Source organism: Pelodiscus sinensis, chromosome 9 (genome assembly GCF_052426305.1).
Source record: "Pelodiscus sinensis isolate ZL-2025 chromosome 9, ASM5242630v1, whole genome shotgun sequence".
In the NCBI taxonomy this organism is placed as follows: domain Eukaryota; kingdom Metazoa; phylum Chordata; order Testudines; family Trionychidae; genus Pelodiscus; species Pelodiscus sinensis.
In genome coordinates, this window is record NC_143060.1 from 34749882 (window position 1) to 34777670 (window position 27789).

The 27789-nt window shown below is 41.1% G+C and overlaps 1 protein-coding gene across 1 annotated transcript; it reads left to right on the forward strand.

The window, feature by feature from the left end:
- On the forward strand, positions 1-27368 carry ZNF326 (zinc finger protein 326). Its single transcript, XM_075936453.1, has 10 exons — positions 1-161; positions 3134-3254; positions 4969-5374; positions 8328-8523; positions 8888-9002; positions 11221-11368; positions 13838-13937; positions 17043-17173; positions 18642-18737; positions 26618-27368. Exons 1-10 carry the CDS (start codon positions 146-148, stop codon positions 26804-26806), a joined length of 1518 nt encoding a protein of 505 aa, XP_075792568.1. The 5' UTR covers positions 1-145; the 3' UTR covers positions 26807-27368.
- Positions 27369-27789: the final 421 nt, after the last annotated feature.

Here is a 27789-nt window from a genome sequence, read left to right on the forward strand (position 1 = left end):
TCGAAGACCGACGTCCTCTGTGCCGCTCCCGGGCCCCGCCCAGCCTCGTTGTGGTTGAAGGCGCCATTGACAGACGCTGGAGTCGCCGCTGTCGTGGTCCTAAGGAGGCCTTCACCGATCCCGGGCCCCGGGCGCCGCCGCCATTATGGATTACGGGGAAGGTGAGGGCGCCCCCCCCGAAGCGAGGGGAGGGTCCGGCCGCCGCCTCCTCAGGACCCGCCTCGGTCTCAAAATGGCAGCGTCCGCTTTGTTTCGGGCAGCGGGCGCCCCGCCTCCCTGCTCTGGGGAGCGGGCGGTCTGTGCCGGGGGGCAGCGAGGGGCCCTGAGGAGAATCTTGGGCGCGGGGGCCGGGCGGAGGGGACTGAGGCCCCAGCTGTGCGAGAGGAGCGGCCTAGCCCTTGAGCATCCACGCGGGCCCGCCCAGAGCCGACTAGACGCAGCGGCTCAGTTTCCGGTGTGCGCAGGAGGGATGGGGAGGGTTGGTCATTTAACCCGTCGCCTACCCGCACGGCTGCCGAGGTAACCGCTGAACCGGCGCCCTCCTGAGCAGTCCCGCCCAAGTTTAACCAGTTAACAGTTTGATGGGCTTGGACGTCCCGAGTGAGCCGCACGTCCGGTCCAAAGCGATGTGTCTGAAAAGCCATTAGCGGTGATAACGCAGTTCTGTGTTTTAATGGGTATAGCTAAACATATGATTAGGATCCAGCTTCATTGTAATTGGCTGGGAAAAAGTTGAGTCTCTGCCTGGACATATCAATACAAACCTTTGCTTATTCTAAAAAAAAAAAAAGGGGGGGGGGAGTTGAGATCACAAGGAATGGGAGGGAAAATAAAAAAAAAAGAACATTATTTGGGATACTGCACTCAATTCCTTGTTTACTGTATATCAGTGTTGGGGAACCTTGTTTTGAATCACGGGCTACCTGCAGAAAAATCAGTTTGGGGGAACGCCACATGCAACACCCAAAACCAACAAAAAACCCCACCCTCACTGGCCTGGCCCTAAAATGCAAGAGGGAAAAATCCTCAGAGATATGTCCTGGGGTTGAGAAGTAGAAAAAAAAGACATTTACCGTACTACCCTCAAACTCCACCCCAGATCCTAAGGGGTGAGCTGGGGATGGGGTTTAGACAGGAGGTAGGGTGCACAAGTAAGCTTGAGGTGTGGGGTATAGGCAGGAGGTTGGGTGCAGGAGGAGAGTCTGGAAGGGAGGGAAGATGCAGGAGCAGGCTGGGTGTGGCATCTGAAAGGGAGGTGCAGGAGTGGGCTTGGGGTAGGAGTTGGAGGGGGGGGCTCTGGAGGGAGTGCAGGAGCTTGCTTGGGTGCCCCTTGAGGCTCTGGGCATTGCCCCCAGCTGTTCCCATGGGTCACAGTGGGAGTGACAGGGAAGCAGTACCTGCACAGACTGCTTCCGTGGAGCCACTCCCCACTCCCGCCAAGCAGACCAGTATTTAGACCGGGGTGGACAATACATTTTAATGGGGGCGGGGGGGCACTCCAAAGTTTTGGCAAGTGCTCAAGGGCTGCACTTCTGTGGAGGAGGTGCAGGGCCTGACAAAGATTGGGTGCAGAAGGGAGGTTGAGGTAGGGGACTGAGGTGCAGGAGGAGGTGTGGGGTCTGATAGGGTGTTACGGTGAGGGAGGGAGTTGTGATCGGGGGCAGGGATTTGGGGTTCAGGGGCCAGAAGGGGATAAATGTGCAGGAGAGGATTCTGGCCTGAGGGAGGGGCTCTTAAGGGGGGGATGGTGGGTCTGGCAGGGAGTTATGACCTGGGAGAAGGGGGTGCAGAGTTTTGGGCTATGACCTAGGGCAGGAACGGGTTGTGACTTGGGGCAAGGGATTGGAGTACAGAATATTGAGGCAGAGAGTTTGGGTTATGTAAGGTTGGGGTGCCAGAGACAGGCTCTGGCCGGGAGACTTATTTGCTTGACTCCCAGCCAGTAGCCTTCTCAAACAGACTCCCTGCCTGCCCGCACACTGGCTGCAGGGGACGTGATTTTTGAACAGCTATGAGCCTGAGGACAGGGTTGTAAAATGCAGTTCCCATTGGCTGGAAACCAGCCAATGGAATTGTGCTGGGGGCAGGAGCAGCACATGAAACCTCTCCTCACTCCTCTGGGCTCACAGCTGATTAAACTAGGGATGTTAAATATCGGTTAATTAAATAGTCGAGTAACCTCATGAATTCTTATTGGTTACTCGGCTATTCTATAGTCCCGGGTGCGAGGCTGGCAGCCAGTGAGCTTTAGCCCCACTCTCGAGAAGCCCCATGCCACTCTGCATGGCTGCCTCTGTATCAGAGTGAGCAGCATGGGGTGTCAAGTGGGACCTGTTTCGCGGTTTAAAAACCAGCTTCCCTCATGGGCCTGTCTCCCTGTGCTGCTGCGTCTGGTATAGAAGCAGCATCCCCTGTCTGGGATGGAGTCTGAGCTCCTGGATCTGGTGTGAGCTGGAACTGAGCTGGGCTGACTGCCTGCCTAACTCCTAATATACTTTAAATGCAGAGCTGCAGCAGGAGTATGTCCTGATGTGAGTCAGGACTGAGCTGAGCTGCTGGCCAGCCTGCTAAAAAATTTACTAGGGAAGGGAGAGGAAGGGAATGCGTGTAGTCTATAGCATTAACCTATAAGCTTTTTCTTATTGGTTAATTGACTACACTATTACATCCCTAATTCAAACAGAGCCCGGCAGCTGCTGCCTTTCTCAGCAGCATGTGAGAGGCAGGCAGGGAGTCTGCCTGAGGCTCCTTGCTGTATCCACAGGCTGGATCTGGCAGCTGGGTGGCCTGAATTCGTCCCACAGAGGGTATTTTGCCCAGGCCTGGATTGTCTGGGTTCAGCTGTGCGGTGTTGCCCCTATGAAGTATCTGATAGAGGCAGCAAGGATGGGGAGAATCGACTAGTTGACAGACTCTCTAATAAGCTTTTGCTTAACATCCTTACATCTAAGCACTAGTCTTTGGCAGGCCGTAGACAAGCAAAGATACTCCACAATCCCTTTTTGATTAAAATTAAAAAGAGGTGCATGTCATCTTCTACTAAACTTTCTATGGATACCATCATGCAGATCTAATTAATCTGTTCTGCAAAATAAAAGTGTTTCTAATAAATGTTCTGTCCTGTTCTTTTAAGATATGGATCGTGACTATGGCCATGGAGCTTATGGTGGCCCAAGATCCATGGACTCTTATTTAAATCAGTCTTATGGGATGGAGAGTCATGGAGGTGGTGGTGGAGGAGGAGGTGGCAACAGGTAAAATAATCATTCAGTTGTCTCAAGATGTTAACAAATCTAGTTAAAATTTAAGCCTTCATGTTCATTAAAAACTGAACAAGTTATGCTATGATATCTCAACAGTCTAAATCTGTATCTTTGTGAATAATTCTTGCAGTCTTAATGACAAACTAAAACTTAAGATGCTGTTTTGTACTTAATGGCTTTCAGCCATCTGTTATCTGATCAGTAAATTTAGACTGGTTTATGTCTTTTAATGTAGCAGCAGTCTATAGCTAAAATGTTTTAATTGGTTCAGTGCCTTAGAATTAATCTAAGAATGAAATTTACATTCCATTTCCAAGGAATATTTAGGATCTATATTTATCCCTTCATTTCTAATGTAAATGGTGCAAATGTTCACTGGTATTATGATTTAAACTCATGTCCAGATTATTTTATTGGCAGGTACTAATTGGACCAAAATTGTTTATATTTGGCTCTTTTGTAGGCTGGATTAGTTTAAAAGTAAAACATTCTGCTGCAGTATTGCTTATTTAATACTGTAGTATTCCTGATATTCTTTCAGGCTAAATTTACACATACAGTACATATCAACTGGTTTACTTCAGGTTTTAAATCCTGTGCAAATTAGTTATCTAATAAAGAATAGTGTTTCAGCTGGTATGAAATAAAACTAGAAGATAATGTAAATAACTTGTTGGTGTCCTCATTTGCACAATTGAGTCCTTGACTAGAGATAGCAGGATTATTGTATGATAACTGTATGGAGCCATTGCAGTACCATTGGGCAAGTAGGGAGAATAGAGAAAATGTACTTGCAGTTTTGTATCCAGGAATAAGATGTACCTACCATTTAGTAATCTGTATATGATTGAGGTTGACTGAAACTTGAACACATTAAATGTCTATTCCCATAAAATCTTGCTATTATGCATGGACTGTTTCTGTGGAATTGCCCTATTTTAATTCCTTGGGGAGACTATTGCGCTCCCTTTCTCAGCATGGTTAGAGATGATTCTTTGCCCTGCCTCTTCCTTATTCCAAAAAACTAAAAACAAAACAACTCCCAATGAATAACTAGAGTTCTTCTACTTTGAGATTTGTACAGCTTTTCCAAATGCAAAAGTTGCTAGCCAAGTAAAAGATGGAGGGGTGTTGATCATGATTTTTATGAATGAAAGATATTATGTTTTACAAGAAGAATGTCCAAAAATACAAATGAGAACTGTAGATCACTCATTTTCTGGTTATAAAAGTGAAACTATGAGAGTGTAGAAATCACCTGTTATATTATAAAAACAAAAATTGGCCTATTTTCCCATTGAAAATTAAGCTATTTCAAATGCTGTGTAATTGTTAAAACGTTAGGCATGACTTTGAAAAAGAAACAGTTTGACTTCCCTATGAGCTTCTTCAGGTGATTATTTTCCTGAGACTAGGGCTGGGCTCAAATAATGTTTAGTAAACACTGCTGAGAAATTAAATTGAACAATGTTCAGGCATACTGAGCTTTAGAATTGTTTGTACAGAAAATGGCTCCGATAGCATTCTATCTGGTCACAGCTTGAATTGCCCAGCCCTAATCAAGATAAACAATAACACAACTGTACAAACCAGTATAGTGTAACATGATTTTAGTTGATAAATGTCAACTGATAATATGTATTTTGAAATGTATAACACTAGTAAGCTTACTTTTTTTTTTTTCCTCACTGTGCAACTTTTCCAGGTTTGGACCTTATGAGTCTTATGACTCCGGGTCTTCTCTGGGTGGGCGAGATCTGTACAGATCTGGCTATGGTTATAATGAACCCGAACAAAGCCGCTTCGGAGGTAGTTATGGTGGTCGATTTGACAGCTCCTACCGGAATAGCCTTGACTCTTTCGGAGGTAGAAACCAGGGCGGGTCTAGCTGGGAAGCACCTTACTCACGTTCAAAATTGAGGCCTGGGTTTATGGAGGACAGAGGAAGAGAGAGTTACTCTTCCTACAGCAGTTTTTCTTCACCCCATATGAAGCCTGCACCTGTAGGCTCTCGGGGGAGAGGAACGCCTGCTTATCCTGAAAGTGGATTTGGAAGCAGAAGCTATGATGCTTTTGGAGGACCATCAACAGGCAGAGGCCGAGGCCGAGGAGTAAGTACAGAATCTTTTCAGATTCTTTTCACTAGTCACTCTTTTAAACCCTTTCGAGACCACAGCTTTAAAACTAATACACTGTTCATCACAGTGTACTTCTGACCAATCAAACTGTCATGTTTGATCAGCCTGGTAATCCTTCTGAAGCTGATTTATGAAGAAGTACCGAGGCCCTCTCTTTTGGAAGTAAAGAGCAAAATAAGATTAGTTGATAAGGTTTTGTTAAATCTCTCCTTTTGTTGGAAAGGTGAAGATTAAAAAGTACTAGGTTTGGTCTAAAAGGGGTTAAAAGGAGTTGCCTTTTTCCTTGTAAACACTAGCATGTTTGCTGGTGCGAAAGTTCTTGGCTAATTATAAAAGGTTAACTTAAACCTTTTTGAAGTTTTGAGTAGGTTAAAGGTGCAATGTATATGTAAATATAAAACTTAGGCTGTATATGCTATAAAACATTTGTTTTTTGTTCTTCATATGGGCAAGTGAAATTTTAGCTAATTGTGTATTAAACACATACTTGACCAAACAGGAAGTCTCATTTTTACCTTAGTTCTTGCTCTAACTTGTATTTGGGGAAAGGGGCGGAAATGTCAAAGGTAGGTGGCAAACAATTACAGTGGTTTTCCTTAAATTCAAAGTATTATTTAAAGGGATGTCATCAACTTGAAATCAGGTCATCTTAAAAGGAGTTAAAATGAGTTTCAGATACTACATCTATTTTTCCCACTACCTCTGCCTGCCAATTTTGTTTTACTTGCACATTTTCCATGTTGCTATGTAAAAGAACCAGGTAAATAGGAAATAATGAAATTAACAATGCACTAACTACAGAAGCTGAAAGATTGGAGAAGCATCTGTACATTTTTCAGTTTGTTTAATCTTATATTTTATAACAGTAGGAAAAATATGAAGATATAATTGATATTTTAAGTTGATGGTGTCTCTTTAACTTAATTTTATAATTCCATCTTTGATTTTTTTCATACAAATAGTTCACCTACTGAACACTTTTTTTTGCCTATACTTGAGGGTAACTTACTATCTTTTAAAATTTGTAAACATACCACATTTCATTATGAAGTAGTTTTGTTGCAGTAAACTATGTAGTTTGTTTGTAGCTTAAAATGTAGACGAGAATAATTTGTATTGGGTCTTCTAAATGCCTATGTGTTTTGTTTTTTGTTAAAAAGGTTTATATACCCAATATTCTTAAGTAATATAGCTGCCATAATCAAATTTAGCACTGAAAACTTAAACATAGCTATAAGCAGGGCTTGCTGAGCCACGGCGAGCCCCGCTCGCCAGCCGCACTGTCTGGCGATCTGCGCATGCTCAGATCGTTCTTCGCATGCTCAGATCGCCCGAACCCGGCTCTTCCGGGTTGTAATCTACTTGCCATAGGCGAGTAGATTACACAGATTGTCGAGCCCTGGCTATAAGCTAACATACCTTAGTAATAGAAAGAAATTCTAGTCTTTATATCCTTCTGTCAAAATGAAAGTAGTGGATTTTTCAGTTCAGATGTCCTCCTTTTAGCCTGTTTCAGAGCTAAAAATTCAATTTAAAATATAGCATAGTACTTTTAGTGCATTTTTTTTCTTAAATAAATGTTATCAGTTTTACCCTTCATAAACGAATTCTTTGAGGACAATATAAAAAACGCTAAACATCTTAGCATATTTAAAATGCATTGCACCTTTAATAGACAATAGAAATATTTGTTTTTAAAAATGTGGATCACCTGGAAAGACTGTTTATTCAAGTGTGTACTTCACGTCAAATTTAAATACATGCAGTCTGAACAGATGTGCTGTATATATCTCTGTAGTAGTACCTTGATAATTAAATAGATAAACTGGAATTACTTGAGAATTTGTGCATGGACTTTTATTTTTTAAAACTGTAAATATTCCCATTTTATGGACTTAATCCAAACTTGTGTGGTTAAAATGTATTCACTGTTTAGGAATATATTATATTTTCATATAGTACATTACACTAAATGATTGTAAGAAACTCCTTACTCGAGTAATAAAACATTAGTGTTAATTGCAGTACAGGTATTTCTGCTTATCTGATTCACCCATCCAGTGAAGTGGGCTTTCCTGTTTAATGTCTGTTAATCAAATAAATGAGCCAATAGGAGATCAGCCTTGTGCTGTTACATCTCTCTTGGTTCCTCCTCTTCAGATTACTCCATTGCGTCCAAAGAGTCAACTGTAATAGATGTATGTCTTCAAACATCTGTCCCATTTTTCAGTTCTTTCAGAGACAAGAGGACAAAAAGGAATTAAGGGACGTGTCATCTAGCCCAATTCCTTGTCCCTGTTGCTGATCTGATCCTGCTTCTTTCTGCATGGATGTTTTTGCCCACGAAAGCAATTTTTTAAAGAAGTCTTAAATTCACTGGGTTCAGTGGCCACATCCTCTTGACAGAATAAAGTTAATAGAGTATGTTTGGTGTTCTCCAATAGTCCGTGATCCATATGAAACAACTTCTGTGCTTTAAAACATTCTTTATTAGTCAGCAACTCCTAGACTTTCAGCTTGCCATCAAAATAGAAAAATCTTGACAGTCCTCTCTAGTTCAAGTCTTCTTTTCTGGCTGTCAGGTGAATTCTATAAAACTTGGATGGCTTTCTCTCCAGAAAAGAGATCAGAAGTATCACCTAGAGAATCTAAAGAGAAGGAGCTGAGGCGTACTGAGCTATGATTCTGATAGGCACACTCATAGCCTGGACTAATGGTTCTGAATAAGCAGAAACCCAGTTCATAGGTGCACACTTAATATATTGGTTGAAGCATCAACCAAGTCATTAAGCTCCCAATTTTGATATGTTTTAATTTAGCAGTGCAGATTATTATACATTTAAACGTATTTATAAATATTTACCTGTAGCAATTGTGTTGTTTCTGTTGATTTCATATACTAATACTTGATTTCACAAATTTCCAGCATATGGGAGACTTTGGAAGCATGCATAGACCTGGAATTATTGTTGACTATCATAACAAACCCAGTTCTGCAGCAGTTGCTGCAAGAGGAATAAAGAGAAAAATTATACAGCAGCCATATAACAAACCTGGTGGGACATTTATCAAGAAACCCAAACTGACAAAACCTATTATGATGAATCAGAATAAACTACCTAGTAAGTAATTAAGTAAATAGTAATACTAATGATGTGTGTTTGTTTGTTTGGGAAACATGCATTTGTGATATTTTGCAATTCTTTAGTAAGGAAGTACTCTACTAGAGTTTGGTGAATCAAGTAAAAACTTTACTATGGACCGTACAGCCGGTTTGGTATGTAGATATTATGGTTGCTGGCATATTAGAAATGCATATTAGGTAGAAGGTAAATCCCTTCATGTTTATCTTTTTCCTGCCCAAGCAAATTGTTTATTTAAATAAACTTTCTTGCTCTTTTATTGTGAAGATTGCTTATCAAATGAGAACAAGTTCTGGATTTTGGAATTATAAAATATTTAACTTAATTCTCTATATGTGTTAAGATACCAAACCAGAGGTTAAAAGTGAAGAGGAGGAAAAACGCCGAATTGAGGCAAGAAGAGAGAAACAGAGGCGTAGAAGGGAGAAAAACAGTGAAAAATATGGAGATGGGTACAGGTTTGTACTGTCATTTTTTCTATTTAACATGTGTCATCATTCCTTAGGGGCACCTTTTGCTTATGCCAATATCTATTGAGGAACAGACCAAAAATGGAGGGTTTTTTTTAAACAATGCCTTGGAGGAGATTACTCAACTAGAGTACCGAAACATTTCAAGATATAGCAGTGTTAACATTTCTAAAAGTATATTAGTGCACACCACTATACTCAATGTTCAAATAATCTTTTACAATGGTACCATATTCCATTATATTTATAGCACTATTAGGTGAACTTATAAACTGAAAGTGTATTCCTCGTTGCATTGCTAAGCTCCTCCAGATAAGAAAGATCTTATTCTGTATTTCATTTTTCTCCATTTTAAGCATTACAAAGGGCCAAATTGTGTGAGGTCTGGTTTTAACCAAAAGACTACACTGGAAACAAGGCCTGTACAGTTTAAAGTATATACCACTAAACCAGAATTTTTCAAACTCTGGAACACCATTACCTATAGCTAGTATTGGCTGGGAACAGTGATCCATGGCCAATGGGAGCTGCAATCAGCTGTATCTGTGGAGGCGCAGGTAAACAAAGTCTTGTGGCCAGCAAGTGGCTTGCTATTATAAGCTGTGACCTAGAATTTGAAAGCCCTTGCACTAAACTGGGCTCCAGGAAGATAGATTCCTTAAGATTATATCCTGATCTCAAACTCTCTAAGCTGCAAGGGGAATTTTGATGTAAGATTTCAATAATAATAGAGATCTTCCTGATGTGATCTCATTCTGAAGTGTGGACTTTTAGGTTTCTTTTAGACATTGGGACACTCCCAGTGGCAAATCTAGTCTCACAATGCAGTACAAGATCATTTTGTCCTCACTGCATGAAATATCTTTCTCATACGTATATCTCATTTTAAGGATAATCTGTATAGAAAACTAATAAAACTCTGTCAGTGTCCGTTCACCTGATGCAACAGTTTTAAAAATAACTTGAATAAAAATATTGTTTGTTAGGCCACTGCTACATCGCTATACATTTGCCTTCTTAGAGCATTTTTGTGGTTCAGGAGGAAATAGATGCATTGACATGTCTTTGGTGATATATGAGACATAAAATTGTGCCTCTCACACCTGTGAATGTGAGAGACACATGTTTTTATGCTCTAGTCAAAATCATGACTTTTGTGGGATTACCTTTTGTCACTACATTAGAATACATCTGACCATTTCACTTGGCATGAGAGATATAAGCATTCTTCTACATGTACATATTCATTGGTGAAACCACATTATACAGTTGAAAACAGTTATTTCATACTTAGCTACATTGTACTTTGCAAGGTTTGAAAAAAATTACAAGACACCAGATAGGCAGAGTACTAGAACAACAAGGCAGAAATAGGTGAAACTAAAATGGGGGAGCCCCTACCAGCAGAGTCCAGGGCAAAGCCTGCTTAAAAAGCTTGCTGTCCCAACTTTGAGTCAGTCTTTTAAATCTGTATCTGACTATAGTAGATATCTAAACTCTAAGCTTCATTCTATATAATTGTTGGAAAAGTGTGTTCTTTTCCCACCCTGCTAGAACCATCTGGCCTGATGTTGGTGTAGGATTAAAGCCCCAGCATTAATCTGTTTCTCAAATCTGTTAAATTAGGGGTAGGATTTTTTGTGTGGTCTTGTGACTGTATAGGATTACATATTTGGGTGGAGGGAAAGAAGAGGTCTCTGGCTACATCTGTTCTTCAAACAGTTTGTTTTTTCTGGTCTTTTTTTTTGTGTACCTTTCCCCACCAATATGAGGTTAGCAATAGTGGAACTGTCAGGAATGTCAGACACTGACAGTTTTTTAATAGCAGCAATGAAATTAGCCAAGCTGTTTCATTCTTGTTTCAGATTTTGAGTAACAGTGCAATAGATGTCTATCTGAATATCCAGGTAGACATCACCTGCTGGGTTTGCATTTGGATTACTTTTGGTACTTCAGAACCATAGCACTGCAAATTTAGCTCTCTCTCATGTAAATATCATTAATAAAATCAGTACAGAAAAAGTTGGTGGAGAGTTCTATTCTTATTAAGGAAAGCTTTCCTACTTGCCAGAGTTGACTGGATTTAATAAGTCCCTATATAAGCCGTTTTGGTAATTCTTGAAAAACATTCTATAAAATAAAATAAAAAAACAAGACAAAAGCTTACTGGACAGTAACATCTTAACGCAAATGTTTTTCCTGCTAGAATGGCATTCACTTGTTCGTTTTGTAAATTTCGGACCTTTGAAGAGAAGGACATTGAAGCGCATTTGGAAAGTGCTGCTCACCAGGAAACATTGGATCATATCCAGAAGCAAACCAAATTTGACAAAGTAGTGATGGAGTTTCTGCATGTAAGTTTTCATGTTCATAGAAACATAAAATGTAGGACTGGAAGTGACCCCAAGAAATCCCCATACAGCCTCTTGTGCTGAGGCAGGATCAAGTAAACCCAGACTACCCTGACACCTCTAAGTTAGACTAACATGTGGGGAACCTAAGGCCCAGGGTCCAGATGTGGTCTCTGGCTTGCCTGGATCCGGCACCTGAGGCTTTGGGTTCTCCCAAAGCGTTGGGGAAGCTATTCTGGTGCTCCAGCCCCTCTGTCATCCCCTGTTGGGCTGGAACACACAAAATCTACTAGCCTGGGCTTTGGCATGTGAAGGGAATGTGGGCAGTGTCTTTCTTCTTGTCAGTTGGGGGCCACATTGGTTAGGGTTTGTTTGTGTTTTTTTGCTTCTTGTATGCTGCCCCCAACTGATTTTTCTGTGAATCAGTGGCCCCTGAACCAAAAAAGGTTCTCCATCCCCGGTCTAACCTATTTTTGAAAATCTCCAATGAGTCCACAACCTTCCTTGGAGGCCTATTCCAGAATTTTTTCTAACAACTAACCTAAGCCTCTCTGCCTGTTGCAGAGTAAGCCTGTTACTGGTTCTATCTTCAGTGGATATGCAGAACAATTCATTACAATCCTTTCTATGGGTGCACTGGCAGTGGTGTGTAGAATACAGACTCGGCGTGCCCAGCTAGCATGGGTATAAATACCAATGTAGACAGTGTCCTGTACCCTGAACCCCTGTATGCCCAAGCTGAGCCTCCCATGTCTGAACTGCAGTGTTAGCACTGTAGTGTTCAGCTGCCTCCCATCTGCCAAAGCCTTTCTCCATGGTGTAGGGCAGGCAGTGGAAAAGGCTCTTGCGGGGGTGGCGAGAAGGAGGGAGAGCTCTGGTAGATGGAGAGAGAGGAATCAGATGAGACTACAGGGAGGAATCAGGTGAGACTACAGGGAGAAGCTCTGGTGGTGAAAGGGTGGGGGTTTCTGGAACCTTTCATTGCTGTGTATATCTATACATGTCAGAGGCAAGCATGGGCTCAGTCTGTCTTTCATTACAGTATGTAGCTACAGTGTATTTGCCTTTTGTCATGTTGGCATAAATGTAGACCCAAATTGTAACAGCCTTTAACATATTTGAAGACTGTTTTCAGATTCCTCACATAGTTTTCTTTTCTCAAGAATGCACAGTTTTTTAAAACTTTTGCTGTAGGCCAGGATTTCTAAAGCTTTTCATCCCATTTTCTTAATTTGCTTATGAGAATGTCAGATGGGACTGTACCAGAAGCCTTACTATAAAATAGGTTTATTATAACTAGCACTTTCCTTTTAATCCACTAGAACAGTAAGCCTGTCAAAGAAGGAAATTATTTTGGCTTGGCATGATTTGTCCGTGACACATCCATGCTGGTTATTCTTTATAATCCTATTGTTTTCTAGGTTCTTGCCTATTGATCAATAACTTGTTTCAGGATTTTTCCAGGTATCAAAGTTAGACTGACATCTATAATTTGTTAGGTCATTGGTTCCCCATTTTGAATATAAATGCTATATTTGTCCTTCTCCAGTGCTCTGGGACGTGACGTGTCCTGATTTCTTGAAATTAATTGCTAATGGTCTGAGATTGTTTCAGTTCTGGTATGTCTACACTTGCACCCTCTTTCGAGAGAGGGATGCAAATGCAGACATTTGAAATTGTAAATGATGCTGGGATTTAAATATCCTGTGCTTCATTTGCATAATGGCATTATGGCGCTATTTCAAAATAACAGACTCTGTTAAGACGCGGTTATTTTGAGAGAAAACCATTGCATGAGGAATACCAGTTATTTCGAGAGGAGGAGTTTCTCTCAAAATAACCCTGTCTTAACAGCGTCTGTTATTTCAAAATAGTGCTATTTTGAAAAAGCGCCATTATGCAATTATGCAAGTGAGGCATGGGATATTTAAATCCTGGCTTCATTTGTAATTTTGAATGTCTGCATTCGCATCCCTCTCTCAAGAGGATGCAAGTGTAGACATACCCTGTCTGAAAGGCCCTTGGATGAATTTTGTCAGGCCTTGCCAACTTTAATACATCTAAATTACCTTGATTTGTAGGTCATTTGCACATTTGAGTTTAAATTGTACCATTCATAGTCTTCAAAACATGTCCTTAATTTTACATTATATCATTTCACTTAGGAAAAGGGTTGTCCAGAGTAAACACTACTGAACAGAAAGGCAAGTTCAGGTTTTTTGAAAAGAAGCATTGTTTCTAGGTAACAAAATAAGTCATTATTGAAGTTAACAGTGATAGTCTGAATGCCTTTGTTAATGTCAAAACATTCCTTTGAAACTTATCATATTTGGTACATACACATCTAATGAGCAGGAGAGTAGAAACAGCTTGAGTAACCTCAAAATTTAGTGTGTTTCTGATTTGGGGTGTTGAATAGGTAGAGAAATATGTCAGTTATTTAAAAGAGATGTTCTGTTTCCTGGATTCTAGGAATGTATGGTGAATAAGTTCAAGAAGACAGCTATGCGTAAGCAGCAGACCAACAACCAAAGTGAAAATGTCCAGGTTGTTGAAAAAGATGTAATGGAAGGCAAGTAACAAACTGTATGGGAAAGTGCCTGTTTTGGGAATGTCCATGTCTTGTTTTCTTTCCATTTTATTCTCATTTGAACATGCTGATCCAATGGTTGGATTAAAATCAGTTTGAGTGCACTTATAAAATCTGTTGGAATCTGCAGACTCTCTTTAAAGTGTGTCCTCCAAAGGCAAGTTTTTTTCCTTTTAGTTACACTGAAAACCAGACTTGTAGATCTGTAGTGCTAAAATTCTTAAAATCTTCCAAACTAGGTACTACTACTAGTAAGGATTTGAGTCAGATTACTTATCACTAATTCCACACCCATCCTTTTTTGGGATGAGATTCTCTTCTTGGCCTTTAAAACATGCACCACTAAGCTCGTAACTCAGTGGGAGGCAGTGGAGCTAAAATGACTTTTAAGCCGCTTTTGTAGCCATTCTTGAGCTGTTAAGGGGGCGGGAGAAGGCCTTGGTATAACTTTGCCCAAGAGACTTTCTGAATTACAATAATTTCCCTGGGCTGCCTTATGAGCTGAGGTACTGTGTAGAGCAGGGGTGGACAATAATTTTTGATGGGGGACCACGTCAAAGATTTTGGAAAGTGGTCAAGGGCTGCACTCTTCCATGATATTAATGGAGGAGATGCGGGCTCTGGGATGGAGGTTGGGTGCAGAAGGGAGCTTGGAATAAAGGATTGAGGTGCAGGAGGGTATGTGGCGTCTGGGAGGGAGTTTGGATGAAGGAGGCAGTTGTGACCTGCAGCATGGGACTGGGGTGCAGGAGGAGGTTCAGAGATTTGGGTTGTGACCTAAGGTAAGAAGGGATTGTGACCAGGGGGAGGGATTGGGGTGCAGGGATTTGAGTTGTGGCCTAAAGTAGGAGGGGGCTGTGACCTGGGGCAGGGAACTGGAGTGCAGGAGGGGATGCAGGGGTTTTGGTTGTGACCTGGGGTAGGGGATTGGGTGCAGGATCTGAGAGGGGTATGGGTTCAGTAGGTGGGCAGAGGATTTGACTTATGTGGCAGTGGAAGGCAGCAGTGGGAGGCAGAGAGTTGTGAAGGGCTGGGGTGCCAGAGGCAAGCTTTGTCTAGGAACCTTACCTGCGTGCCTTCTGGCCAGCAGCCCAGCACATTTCTCACGCAGCCTCTGTGCCTTCCCCACGCCGGCACAAGCTGTAGGGGCCATGTGTGTCTTTGAATAAGAGCCTGAGGGAACGGGGGGCAGGGGAAGGAGTGTGTTTTGTGAGCTCCCTTCAAACAGGCAGCTCCCATTAGCTAGACATTGGCCAGTGGAATTGAACTGGGGGCAAGGGCAGCACTTGAAGCCCCTCCCCCCAACCCCCTGGCTCACAACTGTGAAACAAGTGACTCAGCAGCTGCTTTTCTTAGTGGCATGCGGGGCAAGCAGGGAGGCTCCCTGCTGTGTCTGTGGGCTGAATCCAGTGGCTTGGCAGGCTGGAGTTGGCCAATGGGCCATATTTTGCCAAGCTTCAGTGCCCAATACCCATCTCTGTCTAGGTGGAGCTTCTATTCTAGGGCTTGCAAGGGGTCTTCAGGAGGCTGCATTGTGGCTGTTATCCTGAGTGCATGCACTTGGGAAGAATCCTCCCTCATGCCACTGGCCTTTTTGTAGAGTGTAAAGGGGCTAGGATCTTATCCTTGGTCTTTGTCTTGTCTTAATTAGCACAGCACTTGCCAGACAAGACATCAGCTGGATCAAAGATCCACACATTTCATGTTTAGGCAAGTCCTTAGACCTTTGGTCCAGTGAATGTTTTATCTACTAAATGCTGTGTAAATAACAGTGCACTATAAAACATTTAAAATAGTTTAAGCAGTTTATAGCTGTTCTAAAAAGTCATCCCTTTAAATTCTTCCAGTATGGTGTTTGTTTTTGTTTTGGTGTATAGGAAACTATTTCACATTAGCTTGTTAACAGGAAACATTTAATACAAATATCCAAGGTGTGCGAGTACAATTTAAGCTCTGCAACTTTTCCTGTCTGGGAAAAATAAAATTCATATAACTAAGTACCCAAAATAAAAGTAAGTTCTGCTTTGAGTGCTGGTTCCTACTCTGTATTCCACACGTGCCATGTACACTTTGTGCCTGAGTCTGGAGATTCTTTGTAAGCAGTGTCTGGTGACCTTCACATGTGCAGTTGCTGTCCTTGGGCTGTAAACAGGGCATAAGAGCGCAGGGCTGACACCTCTCCTGTTCCTTCTTACTGCTATGTGACTCAACTCAGAATCTTCTGGGTTCACAGATTTCTCCAGCTTCTTTGTCATCAATCTGTAAATATATATGGTAAATAATTCTGATATTTGGCATAGTTAAAGTTTTGCAATAATATAGTTTAGTTTAGTTTTCCCTTTTTGGGAAGTTCCTTCCTGTGGATTGGGACTAGATGTCCCATGGTTCAAGAATTACATATCTTGCTCTTACTGCCCCCATGTATATGTGAAGTTTATAGTACTCATCTTGGGAAGCACCTTACGGAGAGGGCCATGAGACCTCACTTGAATCCAAGGAGACAACCCTGTACATGGACCTTAACTAATAAGTTTAACCCGCTGAGGATAAACTTGAGAGTGGAGCTTAGTGTGGCTAAGCCCTAGGAAATGTCACCAGGGGCTTTGTGTGAGAGGGGCACTCTCGTAGATAAAAGGAAAGATCCCCATCCAGGTCTCCTCCAAAAAAAAGAGACTCCTCCCTCCCTCACTCTTTCTAGGTCAGATGAGCATTTGCTCCAATTCTAACAGTCTCAGGACCATGTAAGGTGGGTAGGTGGTTTAAAGAAAATAAGAAAATAGAGCTGTCAGTACTGTCTCTGGTTCTGACTCCTAAATATAAAGATCGGCATTCATGGGTTCCATTTAAGGGTGCTAGATTTGAATTCTCAGTGGTTTTATTTTTTAAATAAATCATATATTTGAAGCATTAAACTGAGTTTGATTTATTTGTCCAGGAATATTTTTATGATTTCTTTCAGTTAAGCAGTATCTTTGGCAAATGTAATTAGCATGAGTTGATATTTGTAAATGCTTGCTTGTGTATGGATTGTCTGATACAGACAAATAGAGCCTCACCGTTGTGGTAATGTCTTGTTTTCTTTGCTAGGTGTTACTGCTGATGACCACATGATGAAAGTTGAGACTGTTCATTGCAGTGCTTGCAGTGTGTATGTTCCTGCACTACACAGTTCTGTTCAACAGCACTTGAAATCTCCTGATCACACAAAGGGGAAACAAGTAAGATTTAGATTAGATAGATACTTAATGCTCAGTTTGTAATTACTTGTTCTGTGAAATGCCGAAGGTACAGTCTAATCTGAACAGAAAATATAATGCAGGTTTCCTTTTCAACATTAGAATCTTAAGCTTTGATACTGAACATCTGATGAGGAGTAACAGCGTAGGCTGGCTAATGAGAAGGCTAAGTTTGTGATTTGTAGTTACAGGGAGACTTTAGTTTTTTCTAAATGTATAAGGTTCTTGATAGCTGCCACCAAAGATCAGAAGAAAATCAGTGGTGACAGACTTCTCTATTAAATTCCTTAATACAGGTAAAGAAAACTTACTGTGCTTAAATATTCAGGAATACTAATACTGTTCTTGGTTGAATGCATGAGGTAATTGAAAGGAATTTGTGAAATAATAGTTACTTAACTTTTTAAATAGGAGGTTAGAGTATTGATTTAGGTAATTATAGTGATATTGAACTAATAGTTCATTTCCTGTCTGCACCAGACTTTAATGTAAAACTAGTGAAAATACTACATTCATATATTTTAGGTGGTGCTGCTGTCATTTCCATTCCAGGTTCCATATATACAACATTCATGTCACCTCACTGTTGATTAAATCCCCGGTGTTTCTTCTGATTCTTAATCCCTTTTTTAAAATCAGAGGGAAGAGTTTTATGTAGAAAGAATTAAAAGAGTTAAGAAGCAGTAGTGATATGCAGAAACCAACTTTCTATTGCAACTTAAAATGGTGCATTTTTAATTTAATTAATCTATTCAAGCAAATGGTTGAAAGAGGAGGATGATTAGAAAAATGGTGGCAGCTGGTTTGTTGGGATTTGGAGAATAACATAAATCTGCAGTAGTTTGGACATCCCTTGTCCATTGTATATTTATTGAGATTTTGCGTATTAATATAACAAATTGTAGAAAATGATATACAAGGAAACCTGTTCTCATATGAAAATGGTATCTCACAGAATTGCATTTTGCATTAGGAGCCAATGTAACTTTAAATTTGCAATCAATAAAATCAGAGAAACCAGGTACATGGTTGTAGTTTGTAATATAGATGAGAGTGTCCCTAGGCAAGGCTAAAGCCATGAACAAGTCCATTCTTCCACATACAAATACAGCTGTATTGTACCTAATAGAAGAACTAGAGGACACCAAATGAAATTAATGGGTAGCAGGTTTAAAACTAATAAAAGAAAAGTGGTCAGCGCCTACTGGGCTAGATGGTCCTTTGGTCTGACCCACTACGGCCATTCTTATGTTCTTATGTTATGTTCTTGTGACTTCAGTTATGTAGGTTGGGCCTTTGATGCTAAAATTTAGTGTTTCTGCTTTGACAAGTAAATGTGTTGGCCCCTAATGTAAGTAGCTTCTAACCAATATAGCATGAATTAAATTTGTATCATGTGACTGTTTAAATGGATCAGGTTGTAATACTTACAATTACATTTATTTCATAGGCATACAGAGAACAAATAAAAAGGGAGAGTGTCTTGACTGCTACCAGCATCTTGAATAATCCAATAGTGAAGGCACGATATGAGCTATATGTCAAGGTAAGATATGAGTGGAAAAATGATAGTGTCACCTCTGATCTTGTAAATGGTTTCATCCTGTTCTTTCTACAACCCCAATTGATGCTAATCTCAGTTGAAGTTTGTCTCCTCTAACGTCTTCTAAACCACCCCAATCCATGGACTAGCTTTAAAAAATTAAGGGAGTTTAGAGAAGTGGACTAGACTGAAGAAGTCAAAGATCTGAATGTGAGTGAGGATTGAAATTACTTTGTCAGAGTTGCAGAAGCTATCTGAAGTCTGCTTCCCAAGAAAGGGGAAGAAATTCATAGGGATTGCAGACCAACCTAGATGAGCCAGCATCTCAAACAGGTGGTTATGGAAAAGAAAAAAGCCTACAAGTAATGGAAAATGAGGATGGATCATCAAGGAAAATTATCTTTTGAAGATGAGAAAGTTTAGGAATAAAGTGAGAATTGCCAAACCAAGCAGAGTTGGATCTTACAAAGGGAATTCATACCAATAGTAAAAAGTTTTTTAGACTATAAAAAGTTGGTAAGGGATGTGTAATTTGATTAATAAAAAACTACAGAATCATAATATTAGAGGTGTAAGCCAATTCATAAAAATCTACAGAATCCGATCAGTGGTGTTGCCTTCTGTGGCAAGATAGGGGCACCGTATCTTGGGGCCCAGCTTTAGGTCTTCTGATTTGTGGAAATTTCGTTTATTTGCTATCATTAGAAATGGGTTGAGGTTGGTATAATTGGAAAACCCATTCGCTCACAAACACTATGGTGCCAAACATGACAAATGTAAAACAATTGTATTGATATATATTCAAGACCAAATATTTTAAAATCAATGTTTTGTTATACTTTAACATGGGTGCATTGCTTACGTAAGAGATAATTCTCTTTGGTAATCTTAGGAAAGTTAGGCTTGATATACAAGACTGAAAGCAAAGCAGGCATCAATGTTGTCTCCATCTAGGGCACTGCTGCTAGATACACGTCACACTAATGAATATCTCCAATGCATTGGTCAGTGACGGTCTCAGCCATTCTGAGCACCTTCACAACAAGGAGAGCTTTCTCAGGCTGAATCCAATGCCTTCCATTAAAATAATTTGGTCTTTCCAGCCAATTTTCCAGTACTGCCATGTCCTGAAAGAATGGAAACCCTGCAATGAGCCAAATGAGGGTTATACATCAATTCTGTTCCCCACTGGAAAGCACAAAGCCAGAATCTTGTTGAAGTGTTGGCTGGCATTTAACAATGACACTAGAACATCAGCCTTTTGTGCCAAAATCTGAAGTTTAGTAGCACTTTTCTCTGTGTCATTGATGGCATGCAAGACAATTTGTGTCAGTCTCCACATCAAAGTACAAAGAAACTCCAACAAACGGTGCTAGGCCGCAGCTTCATTATGACAAGAGATAAGACAGTTCTTCATATGATGGAGTGTTTTTCCTGCAATGTATGTGGCTAACTCAGGGGTGAGCAATAATTTTTTTATGGCAGGGCCACTCCATGAATTTTGAAAGTGGCCATATTAATGGAAGAGGTGTGGGGCCTGGGAGGGAGTTTGGATAAAAGAGGTAGTTGTAACCTGGATTAGGGTGCAGAAGAGGGTGTAGGGGTTTGGGCTGTGACCTGGAGCAGGAGATGGGGTGCAGGATCTGGTAGGGGATATGGTGGCATGGGGGAGGACAGTGTTTGGGTCGTGTAGAGGACGGGGGCAGAGAGTTTGGGTCATGGCCTAAGACAGGAGTGGGCTGTGTCCTGAGGCAGAGAATTATGGGGCAGGAGGAGTAGTGGGTTTGGGTTATGTGGGGGTGGGGAACAAGAGGGGTCGGAGTGCCAGAGGCAGGCTCTGGTTGGAAGACTTACTTGATTGACTCCTGGCCAACAGCAGACTCAAGCAGACTCCTTGGCTACCCTGCTCCTGCACTGGCTGCAGGGACTATGTGGTTTTTGAACAGCTAAGAACCTGAGGGAAAGCGGGCGGGGGGGAGATGCTTTGCAGGAACTCCCATTGAATGGGAACCATCCAATGGGATTGTGCTGGGGGTGGGAGCTGTGCATGAAGTGTCTACTCCTCCTCCCAAGCTCACATCTGTTCAAACAGCCCCACAGCAGCTTTTCTCATTAGGGGAGCAGGCAGGGATCTGCCTGAGGCTCCCCTCTGTGTCTGTAGGTTGGATCTGGCGGCTTGGTGGGCTGGATCCGGCCTATGGAGGGTATTTTGCCCAGGCCTGTGTTAACTCATCGTTCATGTGATTGAGACATTGTGATATTGGAGATGTTCTTAGAGTCCAGGATTTTTCTGTTAGAAAGGTACAATACCACAGAGTCTCTTTTTTTTTCTGGTTATATTTTTTAATAGATTCCTCTGTATGCGTTAAACATGAAATAGACTTTGTCATAGGTCCAATATTTTCTCTGTAGCCTCATAAGGAAGTGTTCAATTGACTCTTTGTCACCCATTCCTAGATTCTGGCAGAGAATGGATCACTTGATGATGACCTGGTCTGTTAATTCCCCCTGGGATATCTGGCTTTGGCCACTGTCACAAGACAGGATACTGGGCTAGATGGACCTTTGGCCTGACGCAGTATGGCCATTCTTATATTAACAGTTTCTGGTTTGTTAAGACCTGGTACCTCAGTTATACCATCTTGATTGCTATGCTGAAAGGCATCTACTGGTACAATTTACTGGTCATGTCAATAGTTGCTGACAGAAGACCATGCAAGATAATTATTAGTTTGCTATTCTTTAGATATATATGTATTTTTTTCATCACTTTTAAATGTACTTTCCCAGAGTTTCACTTAGATCAACATCACACTGAAAGGTGGGCAGGGTGAAGACAACAAAACAATGATTGGTCTGTGGTTAGCTCTGTAGTAGTCCCTGCCACCTTCACTCTGACTTTTTTTTCCTTTGTGTTCAAGCAAGTTTAGTATGTTCTTCTTGATTGGAGCCCTCAAATTGATGGGGTCTTGGATAATTCCTTTGCTTTTGAAGACTTCATTTAAGTCATGGCCCAAAGTAACCATCTGGCTGATCAATGAAAACTGCTTTTATCATATTAATGAGCTCTAGTCCTTCATACCTGAATGGGTTGCCAGTGTGAGTGAGCTCATCCTAGAGCTTTTAAATTGCCTCTGTTTGATATTTAACAGCACCCAATGAGTTTAGAAGTCACCCTAGCCATACCTAATGTTGTGTTCAATATGTAGTGAATTTGTCGAGATTGTCAGGAAAACCAAAAAAAGCATTTGGATGCTGTTATTCTGGCAGCTACCCAAGTACTTACTTTCGTTGCTCTGTTTTTTCATGCTCCAGGACTCACTCTGAACCTAGTGCACAGAAGGAAACTGACACTCTTTGGTTTTAAAAACCAACATTTCCTTTTTGAAATTCCTCCCATATGTCAGGGTTAGACTTTTCTATGTCTCCTGATATCAATGAGATACCAGAAAATCATGGTAGAATAGTTGATTAAAGTTAAACCAAAAAAACTATTTCAGGAAGTCTTCTAGTGCTACAAGCTTCAAATTCTAATTAGGAGTCCTGACCGATTGAATAAAGAGCAACAAAGCAAAGACTCTGCCATCTTCATGTGTCACTGCATCATTCCAGATATTGACTTTGTTGCCAATTGAGCTTTGTTGAATTGCTTTCAGTTCTCTGATATTGTGCACAATGGAGAGCAGGGTCATTGAGAGCAGTTTGTACACTGGATGTGTGAAACTCGATTCACAAGTCCTATACCTTTAGGGAAATGACTTCAAACCCATCAGTATTTTTTCCCTGCAAGAATTTGGTTTACAGTTCTGTAACTGTACAAAATCCCACAGGTCTCAGGAATACCAGGTCCATCAATGACTGAACTGATTGCAAGTGTCACTGTGACTGAACTGATTGCAAGTATCACTACAAATAGTATGTACAGTTTGTCAGGACTCTCTGTTGACAAAGTCCATCATGGGACATTATTAGCTGTAGAACAGGCCTGTAAAAGTCCACAGATGACTTTTTCTGAATTCCTCATTGCTAGGGATTGATCTGCTCCCAGTCCCACACCTGGGGGTATTCTTAGCTCTTCCAGCTCTGGGGGGTGCCTCTCCTGTAACCAGTTCCTATAACATTCAGACACTCTCACTGTGTCTGATGCCTGGGATAGCCTCACAAAATTGCTTCAACTGCCACAGCTAATTGACTAGTCTGTTTAGTCGCTTACATCCCTACATAGCTTATTTTACTTAAGAGCCTTTGGCGAGGGACCTTGTCAAATTCTTTCTGGAAAACAAAGTATATTATAACCACTGGATTCCCCTTGCTGACCTCCTCAAAGAACTCTAGTAAGGCATGATTTCCCTTTACAGAAACCATATTGACTTCCCCCAACAAATTATGTTCATCTATATGTCTGATAATTTTATTCTTTAGTATAGTTTCAACTAATTTGCTCGGTACTGATGTTATACTTACCAGTCTGTAATTGCTGGCTTCTTGCCTTGACTTTGTCTGACCCCTCCCACAGATACTCCCCAGAGGCAGCAGCTGCCAGCTCACCCTTTGACTCAGGGCCAGAGAGATTGGGACATGGAGACAGACAGTTGGGGCTGGGAGATACAAGGGAGGCTGGTAGCAAAAATAAATCATAATCGACAGATGTTCTAAGTTCCTTGGGGGCAGGGACCCTGCTGCCTCTGTGTCCTGTCCAGTGCCAGTTTTGCTTTGAAACTTAATCCCTAAAATGTGTTGAGCTGGCCCTCAAATGTTAATGGAAACAACAATGTAAACACATGTCCCCTTCCCTGCCTGCTTCTCCTACTAGTTCTTCTTCTGAGGTTTGATTGCTTTGGGGTTAGCACCACTATTTATTACTGTAGCAGTGCAGCACAGATCTTTAAGAAAGACAGCTTTATGTTCAAACTTTGCAGGTGTGTGTGTGTAAGGCGGGGTGTGGAGGGGGTGGTGATGATGTCTTTTTACCCTATCTGAAACTGATGGCATAATACAGTACATTGGCACTTAGCGTCAGCCATACCATAATAATAAGGATGCTTGGGTGAAAGTTCTGATTTAACAGCTCTTTTATTCTTTCCGACTGGGGAAAGGTTGTTTTAGTATTCTTTCTTCCATTGTTAGTAACTGGTAGATGCAATGGTGGCACACATCCGAACAAGCACACATGATCTCAGTATTAGTGCACAAGACAAAACGCATTCCGTGCATGAATGGAAAATCTTAGAGAGAACACTGGTCACAGCCACTTCCTTCACCCAAATTCTTCCAAGATTCCACATCCTCTTTTGCACCATAATCCCATACCCCAAGCTCCCTTCTGCACCTACCTCCATCCCAGACCTTGCACCCTCATCATTAATATCATGGAAGAGTGCGACCCTTGACCACTTAACGAATTCTTGGAGTTGCTCCCATCAAAAAGTATTGCACACTCCTGCCTTATGTGCATGTGTCTGCATTGTGAACTGTGTGGGCAAATGTATCTTGAACTGCAGTTTTCGTAAGGTTAAGTAACCTTGGTTTTCAGGCTGTGTGAGAGTATCTGTCTCAAAAGATAGCATAAATCCAGATTGCTGTTGCTTTTTTAACTTTAGAAATATTGAGATTATCAAGTTCCATTCTGGCCTGGTATTATGGTCCTCCTAAGTTAAAACAACAAGGAGTCTGGTGGCACTTTAAACACTAACAAATTTGTTTAACAACCCCAGTCTCCTTGTTTTTGCTGAAACAGACTAACATGGCTATGCTTCTGAAATCCTTCTTAAGTTGATGCTGAACGATGCACTGTGATGCTTGGAAAACATCTTAAAAATAAACTCCAAACTTATATGGCTTTCTTTATACAGCATAAGTAAAAAAGAGGAGCCTAATATTTTTTTCCTTTTCAGATCATCTTTAAGGAATACTCTTGGAAAATTAGTTTCGCTTTAATTAGTAGCTTGTGTGAAACAGTTGTCTACATTCCATTGTTTTTGCTGCTTATTGTTAAAGGAGTACAGCAAAAACAAAAATGTATTGAATGTCCCTACTAAACAGGGAAAGCATTGAGGAGAAAATTTATGTTTTGTCTAATCCAATGGTCTCCAGCCTTTTTAACCACAAGATCACCTTTTCAGTTTAAGTGCAATGTAAGATCTACCTCAAACCCAGACACTCTTTTCCCGCCTCCTTTGTGCTCCTTCTCCAAGGAGGACCCTGCTCACTCCGTCCTCCCTTCCTCTCTCCCTTTCATCAGGCAGGGGCAGAGGGTTGGGGCACAGGCTCTGGTTTTGGGCTAAGGGATTTGGAGTGTGAAGGGGGCTCTGAGTTGAGCGTGGGGTAGGGAGTTGGGGTGCAGGTGGGGGTTCAGGGTACTGGCTCTGTAAGGAAGTTTGGGTCCAGGGGGCTCAGGGCTAGGGCAGGGGCTTGAGGTGCAGGAAGGGTTTCAAGTCTGGAGCATGGGTTTGGAGCTGATTTGAGATGGACACTGCTTACCTCAGGTGGCTCCTAAGTGGTGGTGCAGGCGCTCTGTACCACTTTCAAAAGCAGCCAGCAAACTCCTTCCATTCCAGGCCCTGTTGTGAGCCCCCTTCCCTGCCCTCAACCTTCCCCCCCTTTCTGTGGAGATAGGATAAATGGTGGAAGAGGGGCAGGAGGATCCTGGGGGAGAGGCACAGCTCCAAGGCAAAGGGCAGGAGATGCACAGCAGTGGGGGGAGTGGCAGCTGAAGTGCTGCGCTTGATATCCTGTTGGCCAAACCAGTCAGAATCACCCTCAGAGGCTCCAAGATCTACCAGTACATCCCCATCTACTGGTTGGTGACTACTGGAATGATTAACCTATTAAAAAAATAAACTTCTGTCTTTGAAATCTGCTTGCTGCTATTTGGTTTGCTAAGGATAATGAAGAGCATGAATTTCAGAGCAGTCAATTTCAGTGACCAGTTAAAAGGTTTATAATCCTGGGTTTAACTTGGTTTTAATTTTGCCTTTATGAAATAAAACTATTGTATTGAGAATGAATAGACTGACTTAGGCTTTGTCTACACTTAAAAGTGTGGCCATGCTACCAGCACTGGGAGAGAGGTCTCCCAGCACTCTGTGTAAACGTCTCCAGGAGGCGAGTGGCCTGCACTGTAGCTTGGTTCACGCTGGTGCTTTACAGCTCTGTAATTTACTGTGCTTGGGCGGGAAGGGGGTGTTCTCACACCACCAGCCAGAAAGCTACAGCACTGTAAAGTGCTAGTGTAGATTTAGCCTTCATGTGAATAAGAGAAGGCAGACAGAAACTAGTTTTTTCACATGCACCCTTTAATCCAGGAAGCAGAACTGCTGGAGCTACATGAAGAATTGGTTTTTGTTTGTTTGTTCGTGTGTGAAGTTTTAAGCATGTAGTTTTATCTATTGTGATGTTAATACTGAAGTGATACTGAGGTTTGATCTGCATCCGTAACACTTTGGTGCTAGAAATATAGCCGTGTTAGTCTGGGGTAGCTGAAGCAAAATGCAGGAGTGCTACATTGTCCTGCATTTTACTTTGGTGCTGACAGTCTGCAGCAGCTCAAACTGTTAAGTGCTAGTTCTCATTTCATTAGAGCCAAATATTGAGATCATGATTTTTAACACTTACAGATTTGTACTTCTGTAACTCATTTTATACTTGTGTGGTGTGTGTGAGTATAATATAAAAATTAGAAGTAGCCCATCGTGAACCTCTAAAATCCATGTTTTAATATTCATGTGTTGCCTCAGTAATAGTGTAACAAAGTCTGACATTATTTCAGCAGCTTTTCCTTTTACATGACCCGACGGTGCATGTTTTTGCTAAATAAAATCAAGGATTTATATCTGTTGTCTTAGATTTCAAAATGTTGGAACAATTTGATCTCTCTGTTTTAGGGTGAAAATCCTTTTGAAAATACTGGTCAATCTCAGGATCAGCAAGCAGAAGAAGAGGAGGAGGAGGAAGAAGAGGAGGAAGAAGCAGAAGAAAAGGCTGAGCCTGCTGAAGAGGAAGAGGAGGAGGAGGAAGAGGAAGAAACAGAAGAACAAACTGACTTCACCCTTGACCAAACTGAAGATAACTAAATGTGTGAAAAATGAAAAAAATTCAAGTTGAAAAACAGCTTTTTATTTCTGTTCTAAAGCAGCTAAATGTAAGAATTTGTAATAGTTTCGCAGATGAAAATTGTGTAACATCCCTACCCTGTGCATGCATTCCATTATGTGGAGTACTTGTTTATATAATTTCTATATGTTTCCCATTTATTTAAAATGATATCAAGACAATTTTAGTTTAGCTTTTATGGCAACCGAATTGTTAGAGCTGATTAAAACATTTTGTGTTGTATATTTTTAAGCTTCCTCTTTTTTGGTCTTGAAAATTGGATACGTTATTAGTGTTTGTTCTAACCACTTGAGGAAGGTAGTTTGAGGGTAAATAGTCAAAGTGCTGTAACATAACATATTACGCAGCTCATAATATTGACCCCATATGGCTACAGATGCATAAACTGAAAAATTGTGCTATAAGTGTGGCTGGTTTTGGACTGTATTGTACACTATATAGTAGTGTACATGTTATAAACATGCTTTGTAGCTTTTTGTGATAAAATGTACCAGTTTGTAGCAATAAAATGTTTTAGAAACATTGGTGTTCTTATTTTCTGTAAATAAATAGTAGGAAAAATTGATGTTTTTCAGTGTTCTGGGAAATGTTTAAAACAATTCAAGCATAAACCCAGTTTGCAAACTTATTTCATTTGCAGTTCAGTGATTAACATAGCAATTGTGTGCACATTCTGAATACAATTCTATCCAGCAGGAGTGTGACTATACCTTGTGCTAGCCTGCTGTGTCTTTGTGGACCCTTGTGACATGCTTTAACAGTTAATATACTTTGATCTAATCCTCTTGAACCAAATTATCCAAGCATATTAACAAACTGTTAATATGTAGCAGTTTCACTGCCATATTTATATGATGGAGAGGGTTGTGAATATAGGTACAAGGGCACGGAAGAGGGAGGAAACTAGTTATGGTGGAAACTAAGATAATTTATATGATACAGA